The 21771-nt window shown below is 42.1% G+C and overlaps 1 protein-coding gene across 1 annotated transcript in view; it reads right to left on the bottom strand.

Annotated features, from left to right (window-relative positions):
- Nucleotides 1-21771, bottom strand: part of LOC120916792 (mucin-2-like) — a 59739-nt gene that overhangs the window by 32287 nt on the left and 5681 nt on the right. Inside the window, exons 2-3 of the mRNA XM_040327728.1 lie at nt 10291-10413; nt 2593-2691 (exon numbers count right to left, since the gene is read on the bottom strand). Coding sequence (XP_040183662.1) covers nt 2593-2691; nt 10291-10413 — 222 coding nt within the window. The remainder of the gene's footprint in view (nt 1-2592; nt 2692-10290; nt 10414-21771) is intronic.

The following is a 21771-nucleotide window of genomic DNA, read 5'->3' as shown; positions in this document are numbered from 1 at the left end:
TTGTCAACATGCATTTTCTCCTGTGTATTTCTTACACTGAACTTCTGCTATGATCACTAACATCCAGTCAAAACCCAGAAAAGTCACCACATGACTTCAGCATGCCCAATCATGCTGAGGTGTGGAGCAGCCAATCATTGGAGAGCTGGATAAGAAAGGAGGAAAGAATCTAAAGTACAAAGAATGCCACTTTCAGGCTCCTGCATGAGATATGTAAATCACCTGTCACTCACAGCAAGGGGGAAGAACAGACACCTATTTCTCTGTGTGTCAGTTTTTGTCTCACTGAAAAATATACATATTACCCCCCTCCCTGTACATATTACACCCCCTGTACATATTACCCCCCTCCCTGTACATATTACCCCCTCCTGTACATATTAACCCCTCCCTGTACATATTTCCCCCCTCCCTGTACATATTGCCACCCTGTACATATTACCCTCTCCTGTACATATAACCCCCAATACATATTACCCCCCTGTACATATTACCCCCAGGTACATATATTACACCCACTTATACTTATTAACCCCTTCCTGTACATATTACCCTCCTGTACATATTACCCCCCATACATATTACCCCCCTGTACATATATTACACCCACTTGTACATATTACCCCCCTTTCTGTATGTAGTACACCCTCCCTGTACACAATACCCCCTCTTGCCCACATTTATCCTCTTGCCCACTTCCTTTTAAACATTCCCCCATGTATTGCATCCTCCATGTACACATTGGCCCCCATCCCCCTAAACATTGCCTTCTTGCACTTGTCCACCGTCTCCAAAAATATGCCTAACAGGGGTGAAAGCTGATGCTGTCGCTGACTAACATTCTCTCCGCACATTCTTGAGATCGCTAATCTGCCGACCTGTCAGTTCCTTGGAGTACACAGCAAGGATGGCAGAGCTGAGAAAAGTCAATCCCATAACAAGTCACTGAAGACAGAGTACTGGAGGCTTCCCAGAGAGAGGTCTGAATCTGCGTACCTGGGGGTACCGGCAATCACAGCGCAAGAGATGTCCACCTGGAGCACGCCTATGGCCCCATACACACGAGAGGATTTATCCGCAGATACGGTCCAGCGGACCGTATCCGCGGATAAATCCTCTCGAGGATTTCAGAAGATTTCTATGCGATGGCGTGTACACACCATCGCATTGAAATCCGCGCTGAAATCCTCTGGCGATGACGTGTCGCGCCGTCGCCGCTATTATGACGCGGCGACGGGCGCGACGCTGTCATATAAGGAATTCCACGCATGCGTCAAATCATTACGACGCGTGCGGGGAATCCCTTTGGACGGATGGATCCGGTAAGTCTGTACAGACGAGCGGATCCATCCGTTGGAATGGATTCCAGCAGATGGATTTGTTGTGCATGTCAGCAAATATCCGATCTGCTGGAATCCATCCCAGAGGAGATTTCTCCGCGGAAACAGATCCGCTGGCGTGTACACACCATAGGATCTATCCGCAGAAACCCATTTGCTGGGATTTATCTGCGGATGGATTCTATCGTGTGTATGGGGCCTATGTGTAGGAGCTGGATGACAGGGAGGAGGTAAGCCAGGAGGAAGAGCTGCTCTGTACCACCATAGCGAGTAAAGCCACTGCTCTCCACACAGAAGTGAGCCGGGAAACCGGAAAAAGCACCGCCCAGTCTTTCTCCGCCCCCAGACTCCCCACCAATTAAAAAATCATAAATGAGGCCACATACGAATGAGTGAGGAGTGGGAGTGTTTGCGGGCGCAGTGCTTGTTCCCCGAACCCTCCCTTAAAGGGGTTGTAAAGGTTCATTTTTTATTTTCAAAATAGGTTCCTTTAAGCTAGTGCATTGTTGGTTAACTTACCTTTTCCTTCGATTTCCCTTCTAAATTTTTTTTTCTTTGTTTTCTTTGTCTGAATTTCTCACTTTCTGTTCCTCCTCAGTAAGCTGTTCTGGCTGACTAACCTCCAGCCAGAATAGCTTGGATGATGGTGGCAAGCTTACTGAGGAGAAACAGGAAGTGAGAAATTCAGACAAAGAAAAAAACATTTAGAAGGCAAATCGAAGGAAAAGGTAAGTGAACCAACAATGCAGTAGCTTAAAGGAACCTATTTAGAAAAAAAAAAATGAACCTTTACAACCCCTTTAACACGGGCAAAACAGCTTCCCAGCTTGCAATCAGCCAATTGCAAACTGGGAAGCTTCCAATAGACTGCCGTGTGTCCGATGCCTGCGACGGCCGCGCGTACCTTCGTGGATCGACGGAAAAAGCTAATTAGCATACCCGACGCGGAAAACGACGCAAACTCCACCCAGCGGGCGCCGAAGTATTGCACCTACGATCCTAAGGCGTACGAAGCCGTACGCCTGTCGGATCGAAGCCAAAAGCCCTTGTATCTTGGTTTGAGGATTCAAACTAAAGATACGACGCGGCAAATTTGAAAGTACGCCGGTGTATCAGTAGATACGCCGGCGTACTTGCTCTGTGAATCTGGCCCAAAATTTTTAACCAACAGGTGCATTCATAGTCATTTGTAAATAATTGGCATTTGCACATTCATAATTGACATTGATATAGTAAAGATCTTAGGACTCACCATCAGGAGAATGACAGCTCCATTTGCAGAAATAACCACACACTGAGTTTGTTTGCATCTTCCACAACACTCGCCTTTATTTTTCACAAACTCCTGACCCTGTTAGCAGGACAATACATTGGTCAATGTTATAGAATCTCTAGAAATTCTAGAAACTAGCAGCATTACAGATGAAATTTAAAGTGTATCTAAATCCAAGTTTACCAGTCCTTAGATGCCGTGACTGCATTCGTTTTCTTTTTTTTAGACTTTTCTTCCTTTATTTTTACCTAGTGATCCATCCAGTAAAGCCTCACTCCCATTGGTGTAAAAATCCATACACCTATACAGGGGTCATCTTCAGCCGCCTGGAATACACAGGTGTTCTATACATCGGAATGTGTGTGGAGTGTGGAGGTTCATGCAAGTATGTGCACCCGGCTGCCTATCATCAATTTCAACAAGCTGCCTGCACACCCTTGCACGGAACACCTGTGCAACCTGGGCAACTGAAGATGGCCCTACCCATGGGCATTGCAGATCAGTATGCCCATCTATATGAGGCTTAACACAATTCGTATCCCACAATGCTCACAAATGTATTGAAGAGCAGCGTCACCAAAGGACAAATGTATGTTAGGACAACAGAACACTTCCCTCTTTCCTTATCTTCATAACAATGAAAGGGGGGGAGGGGGTGTAGTGTACAGAAGATACTGCGGCTGTGAAAGCGGATAACATTGTTTGAGATTTCATATTAGTGCACTGCAATTTCCAAGAACTCTGGGTTTCGATCAGGATCAACAGGTATTTTTACTATACTTGAAGAAAATGTACTCTGCCTGGAAAAAAGCAAACAAATGCAGCCACCACGTCCAAGGTCTAGAAAGTTGCAATAAATCAAAGTTTTGTTCTTGGGTTTAGATACAGTTGTATTCCTAATTAATCATAACATTTATTTAGATGTGCAATTTTCATACATTTAGGCTAGGTTCACACTAGAATGCTATTCAGGAAACCCAGTTTCAGGATGTCACTGAGTTCAAAATGCACTGCAGCTGCAATTTGCAGCAGGTGTCAATGTTAACGACACCCCAAATGCTGGTCCCTGCACTAGATCACATGGTACAAATGTACCATGCGATCCTGTTGCTGTTTGTGTGATGCAGAGCGATTTGAGCCCATTCAAAATCAATAGGCTCAAATTGCAACGCACTGAATCACTCATCATTCAAAGTGTGAACTGAGGCTTAGATACCACTTGTCATAGAACCAAACATGTCACGTACCAACCCCCCCCCCCCCCCCCACACACACACACAACTGACACATTTAAAATAGGCATACAAAGGAGCCTGTACATTTATGTATCTTTTAGGCTGGGTTCCGAATTGGATGTGGTTTTCCCCGCATCCAATTTGCATAGCAGTAGAATGGAGCTGGTTCCCATAACTCTGGGGCGGCTGCGGAGCGCACTGCACAGACACGCTGTGCGTCTTTGGCTCCGTTTCATCCCTGAACCTGAGAATGGGGACGCACAATGTTCCTGTGTGATCTGTAGCTGGTCCAGTGTGAACCGAGCCTCAGGCCTCGTACACACGACCGAGTTTCTCGGCAAAAACCAGCAAGAAACTTGCTGGGAGATATTTTTTTGCCGAGGAAACCGGTCGTGTGTACATTTTCGTCGAGGAAACTGTCGAGAAACTCGACGAGCCAAAAAGAGAGCATGTTCTCTATTTCCTTGACGGGAATGGAGAAAATTGGCTTGTCGAGTTTCTCGACGGCTTTACAAGGAACTCGACGAGCAAAACAAAGTGTTTCGCCCGTCGAGTTCCTCGGTCATGTGTATGAGGCCAAAGAGTGCCCAGTAGGGTTACCACATTTCCAAACTACCATTCAGGGACACCCTCCCTTCCCAAAAATCAGCTTGTGCTGTAACAAATCACAATTCTGGGACACTGTATTGTCCTGGAATGAAGGTGCCCGGGACAGACCTGCAAAATGCGGGACTGTCCTGGGCAATCCGGGACACGTGGTCACCCTAGGGGGTGGCTGTGTGCTCTATTTCATTCCGAGACACTGTATTGTCCCGGAATGAAGGTGCCCGGGACACGGGACAAACCTGTCAATTGCGGGACAGTCCTGGGCAATCCGGGACACGTGGGCACCCTAGGGGGTGGCTGTGTCCTCTATTTCATTCCGTTGACACTGTATTGTTCCGGAACGAAGGTGCCCGGGACACGGGACAAACCTGTCAATTGCGGGACAGTCCGGGGCAATCCGGGACACGTGGGCACCCTAGTGCCCAAATAACACCTAAATCTTGGGCAAAACCCCAGCATTCCTCAGTTCAATGCTTTAAAGCTCTATAACCAATAAAGAAGCTTATATTGCTAGGTGCAAGAGGCAGAATCAGGACAAGAACCTCTGACCCTAAGGCCTCGTACACGCGACCAGTTTCCTCGGCAGAATCCATCAAGAAACTTGGTGGCAGAGCTTTTTTGCTGAGGAAACCGGTCGTGTGTACATTTTTCATTGAGGAAACTGTCAAGGAACTCGATGAGCAAAAAAGACAGCAAGTTCTCTTTTTCCTCGACGGAAGTCTCAATTTGCTCGTCGAGTTCCTCGTCGGGCTGGTTTTCGACGAGAAACTCGAGCGGGTGTATGCTAAGAAACCCACGCTTGCTCAGAATAAAGTATGAGACAGGAGTAAAAGTTGCATTTGTAATGGAGAGAACACATTTTTCACGCTGTAACAGACTGAAAAGTGCAAATTGTCTCTTACCAAACTTTTACTTAACACGCAAACTCATGAGATTAGCAAAGCCAGCCCCAAGAGTTGTGCCAGTGGAATCGAACTTCCCCTGCCGTTGTATGTGTTGTAGGAGATTTTGTCTTGACCATGTGTACGCAAAGCAAGCTTGTCGAGTTCCTCGACAAGCCTAATAAGGAACTCGACGAGGAAAACGATGTGTTTCGCCCGACGAGTTCCTCGGTCGTGTGTACGAGGCCTAAAGATGCCAAAGTGTCTCTCCCCAAACACACACACATCTTCTCCTCCTGCGGAGCTGAACCAGTTTGCAGCCAGGGTTCAGAAATGACAGGTTGCAAAACGTTTACAACAGTGCAATTTAGTCATGATTAACATAATAAAAAACAGGCAGGTTTTCATTGACATTTCAATAGGAAAAAATGAAAACTATTATCCATAACCCACAACTCATCAAATGTGCATTTTTATTCAGCGATCTGTCCCTTTTAAAATGCTCTAAAACTATGTTTCTGGCACAAAGCATGATGAGAATATTTACAATGAAATAGAGGCTTGAAAATTTGGCTTTGCTTAAGATTGGTAAAATGTGCATATGTTTCATACAAATAGGAAAAAAACACAGCTTAGGTGAAATAGTGAGGAAGACGTGAATTAGAACTAATCAGGGTTAACTAAAGCTGGCCATAAACAGGAACCAGCCAAGATTCGAACCATGTATGGGCAGGCTGAATGTACCCAAGTTGATCAACTTGTGTACAAGCGGCCTGACAGATTTTACATGTGATTATTGCTAGCGGCTGTTATAGCTGCCAGCAATATTCATGTGTTCTCCCAGTGGGAGAACACAATGGCTTGGTGGGAGGGATTCACCTGTGGTTGCATGGAAGAAATATGTCTATGAAAAAATGACAGGCTTGCTGAAACTGACATTATGTACAGATACAAAATACAAATAGTGCAGCACTAAAATGTATAAAAACACATGCAATAAAACATGTAATATTGAGAATTTAACAACATCTACCAGGAGGTGAAAGGGTTTGGCTGGTGACACCTACTTTGTCTTGCTTTTCTACTACTATCATGACATGTAGGACTCCTCATCCTAACATATCATCTTGGAATATCCATAAAATCTTTTTTGGGAGTATATAAGTTTCCTGAAATCACAATTTATATATTACATGTTTTTTATATATTTTAGCGTTGCACTATTTGTATTTTGTTTCTTTGATGTCAAGTCGGGATATTGTGTTCAGCAGCTTTAGGCCCCATGCACATTGAAGCTAAAAAAAAGCTATAAAAAAATGTCAGCAGCTTTGCAGGGAGCCTTTCAACTTTTTTTAGCACTTTTGCAATAGCTTTAATGAGCGTTTTTCAGTGTAGCTTTTTTTTTTCAATGGATAAAAAACGCTAAAAAACGCTGAAGTGTTTTTGAGCGTTTATGAGCGTCTTGCATTTTTTTGCGTTTTTTTCCACCGAAAAACTGCACTTTGAACGCAAATTTCGGGCGTTTAGAAAAAAGCCAATAAACTCCAAAGCTCATTAACTCTAAAAAACGCCCAGGTGTGCATGGGCACATAGGCTAACATAGAGTTCAGTTTATGGGCTTTAAAAAAAAAAAAGCCAAAACGCCAATAAACTACAGTTTATCAGCTTCAGTGTGCATGGAGCCTTATTTACAACTTTTTTTTACCATTAGCACAGATTTTATTTTTATTTTTTGCATTATGTACAGATAAAAGCACAATTCTTACATTTGCTTATATGCACAAGCAAAAATACATCACAACATTATTGTTACAATTTTTCAATAAAGCACTAGAGCAGTAGTTCTCAACTCCTGTCCTCAGGGCCCACTAACAGGCCAGGTTTGCAAGATAACTGAAATACATCACAGGTGATATCATTTGCTGCTCAGTATTCTAGTCTGCATCTCCCCAAGGTAATACTTAAAATCTGGCCTGTTAGTGGGTCCTGAGGACAGGAGTTGAGAACCACTGCACTAGAGACATCTATGGGTTAGCATTCAGGATCATTAGTCTCAGAAGCTAGGTAAATGCAGCATGCTTTTGGAAAATTGGCTCACATTTGAGATGCATTTCAGTTGCTTTAATTTGCATATCCACTGACTGCGCAGATAAAAGCTGTTGAAATGCAGCAGCTTAAGATATGCTACATCTACAATGAGATGCATGGCATGTGCAAAAGTAAACACAAATGAACACTGAACAAGAGGATCACAGTCAAATAATGTGTTTTAGATACTTCAAATATGACTCAAAAGAAGGTCAGGTGCAGCATGCTTTAAAACTGAATTGCAGACAGGTACAGTATATAAGATGCAAATTAATGCAGTTCAGAAACACTTGTACAGTATAAACTGGGAGAGGAGAAGTAACACAAGAATCTGATTCAGTTGTGCTGAATTGCTCTTGTGCTAGCACAAGACTCTTGGAGGGGACAACAGAGTGACAGAGAGATGAGCCCATCTGTCTGCTGCTCCTCTTTTTGCTGTTCAGTAACAGGTTGGGAGTGGGGAGGAGACCTGTGAGTGTATCTGTAGCAGAGAAAAATCAGGTCTCTTGACCTGCCAGGGTGTACTAGGCCGCTGGTGCTTGCCAGTTCACCAGAAGGATGAGCGGCACTAGTACTCCTCTGCTCCATACAAGAGCCCTGCGGTTCTTGCACCTCAACAACAGCAGAAGAAGAATGTGGTCAGGTACTCCTGACCTTGGCAGGGACCACAACTCCATTGTCAGAGCTATCTGTCATGGAGCCGCTGTCGTCTATAGAATCGTATTCTGAGCCTGAATCTGACAGATGAGTGACTTCCTCTTCACTGTCTGTCATGCTCAGAAATGTGTAGGCCTCTTCACTACTGTACCTTCGATTTGCCATTTTGGGCTCTAAATTTACTGGTACAGTAGTAAGATTCACAGGAAAAAAAAATCTCCTAGGCTGTCAGCAACTGTATCAAATGCTACCAAAAAAAACTGTTAGCGATCGCAGGGATCAGGCCTGACTCTGCAGTTATGTGTTTAGTGTTTTGTAAGTGACAGTGATCGATCGATACTGCACTTGGGTGGGACTAACTAGCATCACCCGCAACACTAAAACGGTGATCAGAAAAAATATTTATTAGGGGGGGCTAGGGGGTACCCTAAACCTAAAGGGCCCTACCACTAACTGCCCTAACACTTTTTACAGTCACAAATGATACCAAATGCAGTGATCAGTAAAAAAATTAACACTGCAATCAGTGACACTGTGACAGGGGGTGATCGGGCGGTGACTGGGGAGTTAAAAGTGTGCCTACGTGTACTGGTGTCAGTGGTCTGTTGGTGCAACTCACTGTAAAATGACTTCTCTCCTCTGCGCCAGACGAAAAGACAGACACAAGGAGAGTGACATCACTTCCTCTGCTTTTGTTTACAGTTACAGAAGCAGAGGAAGGTTCTCATTCATCAGGAGCAATTGTGAGGGGGTGGTCATGAATCAATGCCGTGCCATTCTGCCGATGTATATTATCGTGAGGCGGTCGGCAAGTGGTTAAGTAAAGATAAAATCTTGTGTTTGCTTGGTTTTGAACTGATTTGCATTTACAAAATAATATTAAAAACTATAGGACATGCAGCACAAAAAATCAATATATGACAAAAGCAGCAATAAACACCACTCTCTACAATCCAGTTTATACATTTAAAAGCACTGCATTCTATATCCTTCAAAGACATATAGAAATGCATAGTGAAAGAAGTACTGTATTTGCTGGCGTATAAGACTACATGTTACATTTAAAAAAACTGGCCAAAAAGCAGGGGTCGTCTTATACGCTGGGTCAGCTGCTCAGATGCCTGCTGGATGTGCGGTAATACTGTATGTAGCTTCGGATACATACAGTATATACCGCTTAGCCAATCCCGGTGAGAGTTGTATTCAAATGAATACAGAGCCTGCTCGGATTGACTTTGAGAGTCAGAGATGCGTGGGATGATAATGTTACAGCCTCTGCCAATCCAAGCAGGCTTTGTATTCATTAATAGAATACATCGCCCGCCGTGATTGGCTCCAGCTCCAGCAACAATGAAGAATAATATGGCTTCAAGAAGGAAGAAATATGAAGCGTCGGAAGCCTCGGAAGGGGGGTCGTCTTATACGATGAGTACAGGCAAAAAATCTTAAAAAAAAAGTAAATTAGGGGGTCGTCTTATACGCTCGGTCGTCTTATACACCGGCAAATACGGTACATAAATGCCTGCAGCAAGTCACCATATCTAATGCCCATGTGGCCGAGCCCTTACGACCTATTTCATAGCCATTTTTTATATAAGCACACACTCTATGATGTTTTGTGCTAACAATATATCTATTGGTGACTTTATACAACATTTATATATTCCTTAAAGTGGAGCTCCACCCAAAAGGGGAAGCTCAGCTTGTTCGCCCCCACTCCCCCCGCCCCCCACTGCCGCATTTGATACTTTTTCGGGGGGGGGGAGCGGGTACCTGGTTTTGACAGGTACCTGCTCCCACTCATGGGTAAGATCGCCTATCATCAATCTACGTTCATTTCCAGCACCTTCCTCCCCCCCGCTGCCTTCTGGTACACACGCAGATCCCAGAAGAAAGCAGGACCATTCAGAATGCTCAGTGTGACTCGCACATACACAGAAGGAAACCAGCTGTGAAGTCTGAAGGGTTCACTGCCAGTTTCCCTTACTTACAATGCTAGCGCCTGCACCCAAAGCCAATTAACGAAGGGTGCCGACATCTTGGGATCCCTGGACACTGGCAAATGTCCTTATAATAAATGTCACTTTAAATGTTTTCATCCAGACAGGAGCTCCTCCTATATTATTTTAAAACTGTTAATGACTAAATATAAATAATATGAAGGCCAAAATACGACTAAGCAAAGTTCAAATTCAACTTTTTTAACTCACAGGCCCACAGTCTGCACTGCTGTTATATTCACAGATGCCTATTTTAATATTGGTGACGTAGAAACCATTTACTTGAGTACAAAGATAGTATGTACAGTAGTCATCAGGAATAGCACTTCCATCCTAAAAATAAAAAATAAAAAAGATCAGAATTCATTTATTTTCTCCTATATTATACTGAATTCAGTGTATATAAGTAACAATAGTACACTACCTATATATCCCTAAAAGTCATAGAATTGCTTAACAATACAAACATAGGAGGTTATTTACTAAAGGCAAATCCACTTTCCACTGAAAGTGCACTTGGAAGTTCAGTCACTGTAAATCTGAGAGGGGGACATGCAAGGAAATAAAAAAACAGCATTTTAGCTTGTACATGATTGGATGATAAAATCAGCAGCTTCCCCTCATTTCCCTCAGATGGACAGCGATTGCACTTCCAAGTGCACTTTCAGTGCAAAGTGTATTTGCCTTTCGTAAATAACCCCCACAGTAATCTACAAGCCATATACAACTGCAAGAAAAAATTATATTGTGCAGACCAACAAGTTCACATATAATTTGAAATGTTAACAATATACATACATTTTTGATGGATATTGTAAATGGCTATTTACTGTAGCAGACATGGTTGCAATTCCAGCTTCTGTGCCAATCATGACTTCCGCTATAGATGCAATGGGGGAGTAAGCATAGCCAGTGTAGGACAGAGAGCAAACAATTTGCAGAAAAATTTAAGAAAAGCCTGACAAAAAAACAAACAAAACACAAACAACACAGCCATACACTGGTAGAATGTCAAATGAACATTCATATGGGGAGGAGCCACGCCAGACGTCACCCACGATCACCGCTGTTTGTTTTTGTCGTTTCCTACATGCTGTATCTGTTAGCACTCACATCTGAGTGCTATTATATGTGAGTATTTACTCCTATGCTTTTATTTAAAATAAATTCTGGATTCAGAGAGCACTAGATCGTCTTTTTTATATCTATTTATGTACGGTGGAGTAAAGTTCAGGATTCCGCTCCATGACCTCAGTGTGGATTGCTGTGCTGAATGCTGCTGATCGGATGGATGGTTTACTAGCAGGACCTTTACTGTGAGATTTTATGTCCCATGACCTATTGCAAGTCGAACCTGTGAGGTGAGAGGCCAATCTGTGTGCGGTGGAGGGATTTCTGGTCACCTGTTTTTCACATCCACATTGCATGCTGCGATTATTTTTGTGCTCTCTCACATGCACTTATGGACTTTTCTTATTTTATATGGACATGATTGTTCAATAGTGTTATTATTACTTAGATTTTTTCAGCGCTGCACTGTTTTATTACTATGTTTGGGATTTTTTATGAATTCACCCCGAGTGCTGGCTTGCAATTTTTACTTTATTTTATTGTTGTTTCAGCGCTGAATATTTTTATTTTTACTGTTTGCCCTAATATTGTAAAGTGCTGCGCAAAAATAGAAAGAAGAATTGTTGGTGAAAAAAAAAAAGAAGATAAACAGACCCCTAAGACCCGGTTCACACTGGGGCGGCACTACTTTGGGGGCGACTCGGCAAGGCGACCTGAAGACAACTTCAGATGCGACTTGCAAAATGACTTCTGTATAGAAGTCAATGCAAGTCACCCCGAGTCGCCCCCAAAGTCGTACAAGAACCTTTTTTTAAGTCGGAGCGACTTGTGTCGCTCCTATTAGAACGGTTCTATTTAATAGAACGGGACACGACTTGTCAGGCGGCTGAGTCGCCTGATGAGTTGCCCCAGTGTGAACCGGCTCTTAGTGCACAATGGTAAACATTGGGTATTTTTTTTTTTTTTTAACCAGAACCAAAATATTTTGTGAATACCATTTTAGAGGTCAATTGGTCAAAGCTTTCATTCAAGATGCACACAACTTTCAACCAAAATTCACACATTTTTCTAATTGATCCTATGTGAAAAATAGGTGAATTTGGGGTGAAAGCGGGTGAATCTTGAGTGAAAACTTTATTGAATTTCCAAAATAACATTTTCTTTAACTATACGCTCCACAACATGTTGCAATATTGTGTGTCACAACAACCCGAAGTGAGTTACGATAAAAAAAGTAATGCATGTCCTACTTAGGCCAAGTTCACATTAGTGTAGTCTGCCAGCAGGTCTGCCCACTCAGCAGGGGACCTCTCCGCTGATACCTGTTGAGCAGATGCATGACAGGTCCGTGTCTGCTCCAATGATCATCTCTATAGGCTGTCATATGAAAACAGATCACCTTTCCATTTCCATCCAACTGTCATACGATCCGCCGGACGAATGGGAAACGGATCCCCAACCTTCTGTTTTTAGCAGACAAGATCTGAAGGATGTCGGCGGGTGTCAGCAGAAACATGTCTGCTGACATCCGCCACTCCATAGAGAGCAATGGATGGTCCAATCGGGTCCGCCTGAAAAACTGACAGGTGGACCTGATTGGTCCGTTAGTGTTAAAGGGCCTTATTCTTAGAAAACACTACTGTGACACGTTGTGTAAATTGAACATAAAGGCAAACTCCCTTGTCTAAACAGTGGGCTGCATTGGGCAAGGTTACACAGTTGAAAAGTTCAGACAGTGTTCAGATATTCTATTATTAACATGTGCAGAACGAAAAAATGTGTTTTGTTTTGATTCAGTATTTAAATAATTTTGTTTAGTTAAATTTTTTTTATTTGTTTTCGGAAATTTGTTTTGTATTCGAATTGGCATTCAAATGTATTCTATTTGACATTCGAATTTCAGAAGATGGTTGTATTCTTTCTATTTTAATCTATTCTATTATTTTTTTCTATTCTTTTATTTTCTATACTGTCTTTTCTATTCCTTTATTTTGTACTATAATTGTATTCTATTCTTTTAGCTTCTATCATATTGTATTTCAGTCTTTTATTTTCTATACTATTCTTTTCTATTCCTTTATTTTCCATTATAATTTTATTCTATTCCTTTATTTTATTTTATATTATATTGTATTCTATTCTTTATTTTTATATTTGGTTCTGTTTTACTCTAATCTATTCTATTCCTTTATTTTCTTTTATTCTATTCTTTAATTTTAAATATAATTTTGAATTCAAATACATTTTCTAATTCGATTCGAAAATTGGCCAAATTTTGTGTCGTTATTTTGGATTTGTTTAAATTTTTTACTATTTCAGATAGATCTGGATTTCTAAATAAGGAAATCGAAGAGAAACGAACCGCAAGTGTCTATTCTATTATTTGATTACATTTTTGGATGGTCTCTAATAGGGATTGGCCTATGTTTCCAAATGAGAGGTTGGCCCTAAAATGCATAAGCATATAGACACTGGGTTGAAATACTAAAGCCTACAGTGCATTGAAAAAGTATTCCTACCCCTTGAGATTTTACACATTTTGTCATATCACAACCAAAAACGTAAATGTGCTTTAATGGGATTTTATGTGATAGACCAACACAAAGTGGCACATAATTGGTAAGTGGAAGGAAAATAATAAATGGTTTTACAATTTTTTTACAAATAAATATCTAAAAAATGTTGCATGCATTTGTATTCAGCCCCCTTTACTCTGATAACCCTAATTGAAATCTAGTGGAGCCAACTGCCTTTAGACATCTAATTAGTAGGGCTGGGGAAATGTAAGATTAATTCCTCGATTAATCTTAAATTTTTTTAATCGATCAAAATTCTTTAGATCTATCAAAATTCTTGACGTCACCAGATGAGAGCAAACTGCACCCATTGGATTGAGGTACCTTTGCATCTGTGGAGCAGGAGGATGCATCGGGCTCCATCAGGGGAAGGGGGCAAAAATAACCATCGTTTTCCTGTCCTAAGCAGTTTTGTGCAGACTATTCTTTGTGTATCTGCAACATCTGTTCCGTGCGAAAGACTGTTCAGTTCTTCAGGGTATATTGTCAATAAAATGCGTTCATGTCTGCTTTCAGAAAATTTAAACACTCTGGTATGTATGCGTGACTGGCTAAAGTGATGCCTACTATAAAGTGACTGACAGTCAATATACTAGATACGTTTTATAATTAAAGTTTAACTAACTTTCTACGTTTTTCTTAAAGTTTAATAAGAAAAAAATACTTACGTCAGTGCTACAGTTTGAATTTAAAATGTATATGTGTGAACTGTGAAGTTAAGTCATGGATTGTGGAAACTAACTAGTGTCGGGTGATTGTATATAGTGTATACCACATTTACCACTGACTAATGCAGAGTTGCAATGCAAGAAGATCAGCTAAAAGTAGTTGGATCTGCATATGCGTTATAGTTAATCGAAATTAGTCGATTAATCGATAAAAGAAAAAACGATTAATCGAACACGAAAATTTTAATCAGTAACAGCCCTACTAATTAGTAAATAGAGCCTACCTCTGTGTAAATTAATCTCAATATATATACAGCTATTCTGTGAAGCCCGCAAAGGTTTGTTATAGAACCTTAGGGAACAAAAAGCATTGTGAAGACCAATGAGCACACCAGACAGGTTGAGAATAATGTCTTGGGGTAGTTTAAAGCAGGGTTAGGTTATAAAAAAATATAAAAAAAATATAAAGAAAATATACCGCTCTATCTCTAAAATAACAAAGTGTAGCAGCCAGCAAAGTAGATAAAAAATGCAATACAAATTTGTAAAAAAGTGTAGCGCTAAAGTGTGAGAAAAATTCTAATAACAAGAATCAAAAAATTAAATAATAAACATCACCATATGTGTACACCGTAGTGAAGGAAAACTCATCCGAAAATGGCATATATAAACATAGTCCATATAAAGTCCAATTAATGGGTGTTTATACTCTTTCTAGTAATGACCACCAGAAAGAAAGTTAAATAAAAAGTGAAAAAGTCTCATTAATGAGTAAGTGAACCCATTCTAATGGTGATTACTTGGGAGGAAAGTTGATAGGAGATCCACCACCGTATATTAAAAGGCTTACCAAAATGATTGAACCTAGATGAGCATATACCCATTAGGTCAATCAGACTTTAAGCGAATCAGTACACCATGGAGGGGTGCCACAGAAGCCTCAAATACTGGGAGATCACGATAGAACCCCAGGTTTGTAAATCCAAGGGACTCAACCAGGAAATCCAATAATAATAAAGACACAGCATAGAAAGGCTCCCAATTATGTGTCATATATTATGGGGTCCAACCAATAGGATATGAAAAAGAAGAAAAGTAGGGGCGCACATAGCATAATTCTGTAAGGTATCTCACAGCATTTATTTAAAAGAGTAAAATAACTCACATTTGCAGTGATAAAAAAGCGCTCATAAAATCAGGGTAACAGTGACATCAGTAGTCCTTCCCGACATGTTTCGTTCCAAAGAACATCACCCCAGATGATGTTCTTTGGAACTTAACATGTCGGGAAGGACTACTGATGTCACTGTTACCCTGATTTTAAGAGCGCTTTTTTATCACTGCAAATGTGAGTTCTTTTCTTCTTTTAAATTATTAAATTTTTTGATTCTTGTTATTAGAATTTTCCTTACACTTTAGCGCTACACTTTTTTACGTATAAAAAAATATCCCAAGCTTTGAACATCTCACGGAGAACTGCTCAATCCATCATCCGAAAATGGAAAGAGTATGGCACAACTCCAAACCTACCAAGATATGGCCATTCACCTAAACTGACAAGCTGGACAAGGAGAACGTTAATCAGAGAAGCAGCCAAGAGGCCCATGGTAACCCTGGAGGAGCTACAGAGATCCCCAGCTCAGGTGGGAGAATCGGTCTACAGCACAACTATTAGGCCTCATTCACACTTGGCGGACTCCTGCCTGCTCCTGTCGGCTCCTGTCGGCTCAGCGGGAGATCAGTCCACAGATCTCCGCTGAGCCGACGGATGACAAGCTCCTCTCTGCTAACTGAGCGGAGAGGGGCTTGTCGGGCACTGCTGTGTCCTATGGAGCGATCTGATGATCTTACCTGATCCGATCCGCATGGACAGATGGGGACGTGGCCCCCATACGTCTGTTTTTAGCGGGTCGGACCAGGTCGGACATGTCTCCGCTGACATCCGATGCTCCATAGCGATGCATGGAGCGGCCGTTCAGGTCTGTGACAGACGGATCCGAACGGCCCTAAGTGTGAATGAGGCCTTAGTCGTGCTCTCCACAAATTTGGTCTTTATGCAAGAAAGCTATAAGAAGTCCTGTTAGCAGTTCCCGAGAAGCCATGTGGGGGACACAACAAACATGTGGAAAAAGGTGCTCTGGTCAGATGAGATGAAAATGTAACTTTCTGGCTTAAAAGTGAAACACTATGGGGTTGATTTACTAAAGGCAAATCCACTGAAAGTGCACCTGGAAGTGCAATCACTATTGATCTGAGAGGAAGATGTGAAATGAGGGGAAGCTCTGCTGATTTTATTATACAATCGTGTACAAGCTAAAATGCTGTTTTTTTATTTTCCTTGCATGTCCCCCTCAGATCTATAGCGACTGCACTTCCAAGTGCACTTGTAGTGCAAAGTGGACTTGTCTTTAGTAAATAACCCCCTATATGTGGCAGAAAACTAACACTGCACATCACCATGAACACACCATCCCCTCCATGAAACATGGTGGTGGCAGCATCATGTTGTGGGGTTGCTTTTCTTCAGCAGGGACAGGGAAGCTGGTCAGAGTTAATGGGAAGATGTATGGAGCCAAATACAATCTTAGGAGAAAACCTGTTAGAGTCTGCAAAAGACTTTAGAATGGAGTGGAGGTTCACCTTCCAGCAGGACAATGACCCTAAACATATAGCCAGAGCTACAATGGAATGATTTTGATCAAAGTATATTCATGTGTTAGAATGGCCCAGTCAAAGTCCATACCTACGGTAAATCCAATTAAGAATCTGTGGCAAGACTTGAAAATTGCTGTTCACAGACGCTCTCCATCCAACCAGACAGAGCTTGAGCTATTTTGCAAAGAAGAATTGGGCAAAAATGTCACTCTCTAAATGTAAAAAAGATGGTAGAGGCATCACCAAAAAGATTTGCAGCTGTAATTATAGTGAAAGGTTGTTCTACAAAGTAGTGACTCAGGGGGGCTGAATACAAATGCACACCACACTTTATTTATTTGAAAAAAAAATTGAAAACCACTTATGATTTTCCTTCCACTTCACAATTATGTGCCCATTTGTGCTGGTCTATCACATAAAATTCATGTTATGTTATGTTTTTGGTTGTAACATAACAAAATGTGGAAAATTCCAAGGGGTATGAATACTTTTTAAGGCACTGTATTTTTCAAAGTGTATGTTTATTTTGAAAAATTTTTTTTTTTTAGCTTAATAGATGGAGTACAATTTGTGTTCATATTGAATACTCTAATATCTTCACCCATCTTGATTTGCTGTCCTGGAATGATGTAACTCTCTCATATACACACAGATGTTAATTTCTCCTCCCACCCAAGGCATGCCAAGATGCACCAAATTGCACATACAAAGCTCAGTGTACAATCTAAAGAAACTTGCTAGCAGACAGGTAAGAAGAATTTATTGCAGAACAGACACACTGGGTTTTATTTACTAAGGCTGGGAAGTGCCAAATCAGGGTAATTTCTGGATAGAAACCAATCAGCATCTAACCTCAGCTTGTTCGATTAGGCTTTGTAATAAAACCTGTGTAGCGCCTGTGTACTTTCAATTTTCGAGGGAGATGAGAGAGTTGCTTTGCTCTCATCTATGTTGATTTGTGTAGATTGGGTTTCTGCCAGGCTGGGCTGTTCTGTGGTTCCATTTTGTGCTCCAGAGATACATTTCCATCTCTGGATGGCAGTTGGCGCCAGAGGAGTCCAGGCAGAGGCCCTTTTGCCCAGCAGCCAATTAGAGGAGTGTTTCCCTCGCAGGGCATGCTGGGGGAGGGTATTTCTTGGGCAGACGCCATTTGGCGGGGCTCTTCTCCTGTCCCTGGTTCCGGGTGCGGCACCCACCTTTAGGGTGTGCGCACATTACGGTCCCCAGCGATATGGCCTACCAGGCCGGGGCGCACGTGCTACGCTATGTCCTTGGTTCCGGGGCCAGGATGGCCAGAACCAACTGAAGCTACAAATGGGGCCCCCGTGACTGACTGGGTCCCCAAAGTTCAGAAGAAGATCCCAAGCGAGCTGTGCTGTTCGATGGGGAGTCAGTCTGAGGTGAGCCCGGAGGCAGGCGATCCAACAGGGCCTAGACAATCCATGGGGGATCGAGGTGACTGGACACTGACAGTTTGTTTGATGGCAACCTGTCGGTCGGTGACCATTTGAGAAAACTACCTGAGGGAGATTCAGGCAACTATATTGATTGAGAAGGACTCACCTCACTAAACTGTGTTTCAGAGCAAGGGCCTGTGGCAGAGGTTCCACTCCTATTTCTACTTCGGCCAAATCTGTGGCAGAGACTTGTTGTCCTTCTCAAGGTTCCGAGTGATACCCTGGCTGCCAGGTCGGTGTGAGAGGCCTGTCCAGGTACACTATACCCACTCCGGCTGGAGTGGCGACGTGAGTTAAAGTCCCATTGGAGGCAGGACTGCTTCCATTATCCATAGGCCTGAATCTGCAAATTCTCCTTTCACCAACCTTTCTCTAGCTACCTCAAGTTGACTGTTTGCCGTGTTGGGCAAGTAATAAAAGCACAGAAAACGACATCCCGTTGTTTGGACATTCCGTCATTGCTCATCATCATTATCATCATCCCTAGACACATCACAGAGGTAACATAATATGCCGTCCCAAATCTAACCAGCAGCTCCTGAGGGGGTAGCACTACACCTGAAAGCTGTCTGGTGTCTATGCAAAAGTGAGCCTGATTTTGCACTATCCAGCTTTAGTAAATATACCCCACTGAGTCTCTTCTGCAATAAAACCCTCCCTGCTAGAATTTTATATACCATAACAGTGAAGATCCTATTTAATTTCCTTTTCTTCAAACGTTGGTGTGTTCCCTCACACAATGGCTTGATTTAGGTATGCATATATTTATTTTACTAGCAACCTATGTGAACGTAGATATTACTTACTGGTAAAACCACCTTCTCTCCTGTGGACAAAATAACCACACAGCCACTCTGAACACATTCTCCACAGCACTGTCCTGGAATAATCTCATATTTTGTACCCTGGTGGGAAAAGGCATTTTTAATCAGGATTTTTTTTTTTTTTTCCAAAATTACATGAAAAAACTTTTTATTGTACTAAAGTGTACAGTATATATAGCTAAATGTTTTTTTCTAGTTTTGGATAGAGAGGGTAAGAGTTAGAATTCCAGTGAGGTTTTTACTGTTAAGGCTCTATTAGAGAGATTTACCTTCACTTACTGTCCTGTTAACAATGTTTTACCAAACAGAAAGAAAGTCCCAGAGCAGAAAGGGAAACGATAGGCGGAGGGACGGCATGACAGGGAGGTACAGTGCAGGAGATAGTGGCTGGAGAGGTTGCTTTAAGAAGGGAGAAGTGGTTCAGGGATAGGAGGGGCTGCTGGGAGAATTTTAGTTAGGGAGGAAGTGACTTTACGTCATTCCTCCATTTTACATCAAGGGAGAAACGTCCCACCCACCCTCCCCAGATTGTATGTAGGTGGGGGGCGGAGTTGGGTCTCTGGAAGAGGAGGAAAAGCAGGAAGTTTTAGGAAAACGGTGGTACCCATAGGTGGTATGGGGTGATCGGGTACCTTCCGGTTAACGAGGGTTGACCAGGAAGGGGTAACTGGTAGGTCACAACGGACATGTGTATTGCCTCTGAGTCGGGGTCTTGCGACTGAGGCCTAAGTTAAATAGTTTTTGTCCCAGTGTCCAAGTTGTGAGTTGTGGTCTCTTAGACCAGTGGTCATCAACCCTGTCCTGCAGGGCCCACTAACATGCCAGGTTTTTTGTATTACCTTGGGGAGATGCAGTCTAGAATACTGCAATCACTGAGCAGCAAATTATATCACCTGTGATGTATTTCAGTTATCTTGCAAACCTGGCCTGTTAGTGGGCCCTGCAGGACAGGGTTGATGACCACTGTCTTAGACCACCAAGATATTGGAAATGTTGTATAAAGTTATTTAAAACAGTTATTTAAATTAATTATAGAAATTGTTAAATAAATAGGCCGTAAGGCCAATTTTACTCCACAACGGTGTCAGTCATTTTATTGGGGTAATTGGTATGTGGGGGAGGTTATGTACATGGGTGGTCATTACTGAGGATCGGTCCTTAACATGTCAAGCAAAGGAAACCATGAAACAGCAACATAGACAGAAATGTTTGTCTTTAGCAGAGTAGGGGGAGAATAGAACCCCTGTCAGATTTGTAGTACTGTCTACGTTTTTGCTGCAGATGTTTCCTACTTCTGTGAAACCGTTGTTAGCAGGACAAGTATTTATTTCTCTAACAGAGCCCCGGATAGTAGTACAAACCAAACAGAAGTTATAATCCTTCTCCACTGTATCCTAAACTAAAAAAAAAAAACAGCTTGACGTTTAGATAAAAGTAACTTTTTGCATAGGCAGGAAACATGTTATATCTTCTTACAAGTCAAAAATAATAATAAAAAAAGGTGTACATGAGCAGGGCAATATACAAAATAATACAACAACTTCCAAAGGAGACTTTCCAGCAGGCCAGTAAAAAAAATACAAATACTCAGATAAAAAAATAGTATTTTTGTACGCGCCATAAAATCCTTTTCTCTGAAGTCCATGGACGGACACAGCTTCCTTATATTCTTGACTGCAGGGTTATGTTCCGTCTATCAGGAGAGGACTAGGCAGACATGTTAATGGTTAAAACATGTAGGGCTGGATTCAGATACATCGGCGTATCTGTCCGCCCGGCGTAACGTATCTCATATTCATAAAGAACTTGCACCCTTAGTTACAGCGGGGTAACGTATCTGTTGCGGCGTAAGGCCGCGTAATTCAAATGTGGAAGGGGGGCGTGTTTTATGTTAATGTGTGTTGACCTGACGTGATTGACGTTTTTTACGAACGGCGCATGCGCCTTCCGTGTACATATCCCAGTGTGCATTGCTCTAAATGACGTCGCAAGGACGTCATTGGTTTCGACGTGAACGTAAATTACGTCCATCCGTATTCGTGAACGACTTACGCAAACGACGTAAAATTTCAAAACTCGGCGCTGGAACGACGGCCATACTTAACATTAGCTACGCCTCATATAGCAGGGGTAACTATACGCCGGAAAAAGCCGAACGCAAATGACGTAAAAAAAAAGCGCCGGGCAGTCGTTTGTTTCTGAATCGGCATAACTCCTCATTTGCATATTCCTCACGTAAACAAACGGAAGCGCCACCTAGCGGCCAGCGTGAAATTGCAGCCTAAGATCTGACCGTGTAAGTCACTTACACCTGTCGGATCTTAGGGATATCTATGCGTAACCTGATTCTATGAATCAGGCGCATAGATACGACCGTCGGAACTCAGAGATACGATGGCGTATAAGGAGATACGCCGTCGTATCTCTTTCTGAATCTGGC

The sequence above is a fragment of the Rana temporaria genome, chromosome 11, assembly GCF_905171775.1.
Source record: "Rana temporaria chromosome 11, aRanTem1.1, whole genome shotgun sequence".
NCBI lineage: Eukaryota > Metazoa > Chordata > Amphibia > Anura > Ranidae > Rana > Rana temporaria.
This window is presented reverse-complemented; position numbering and strand designations above follow the sequence as displayed.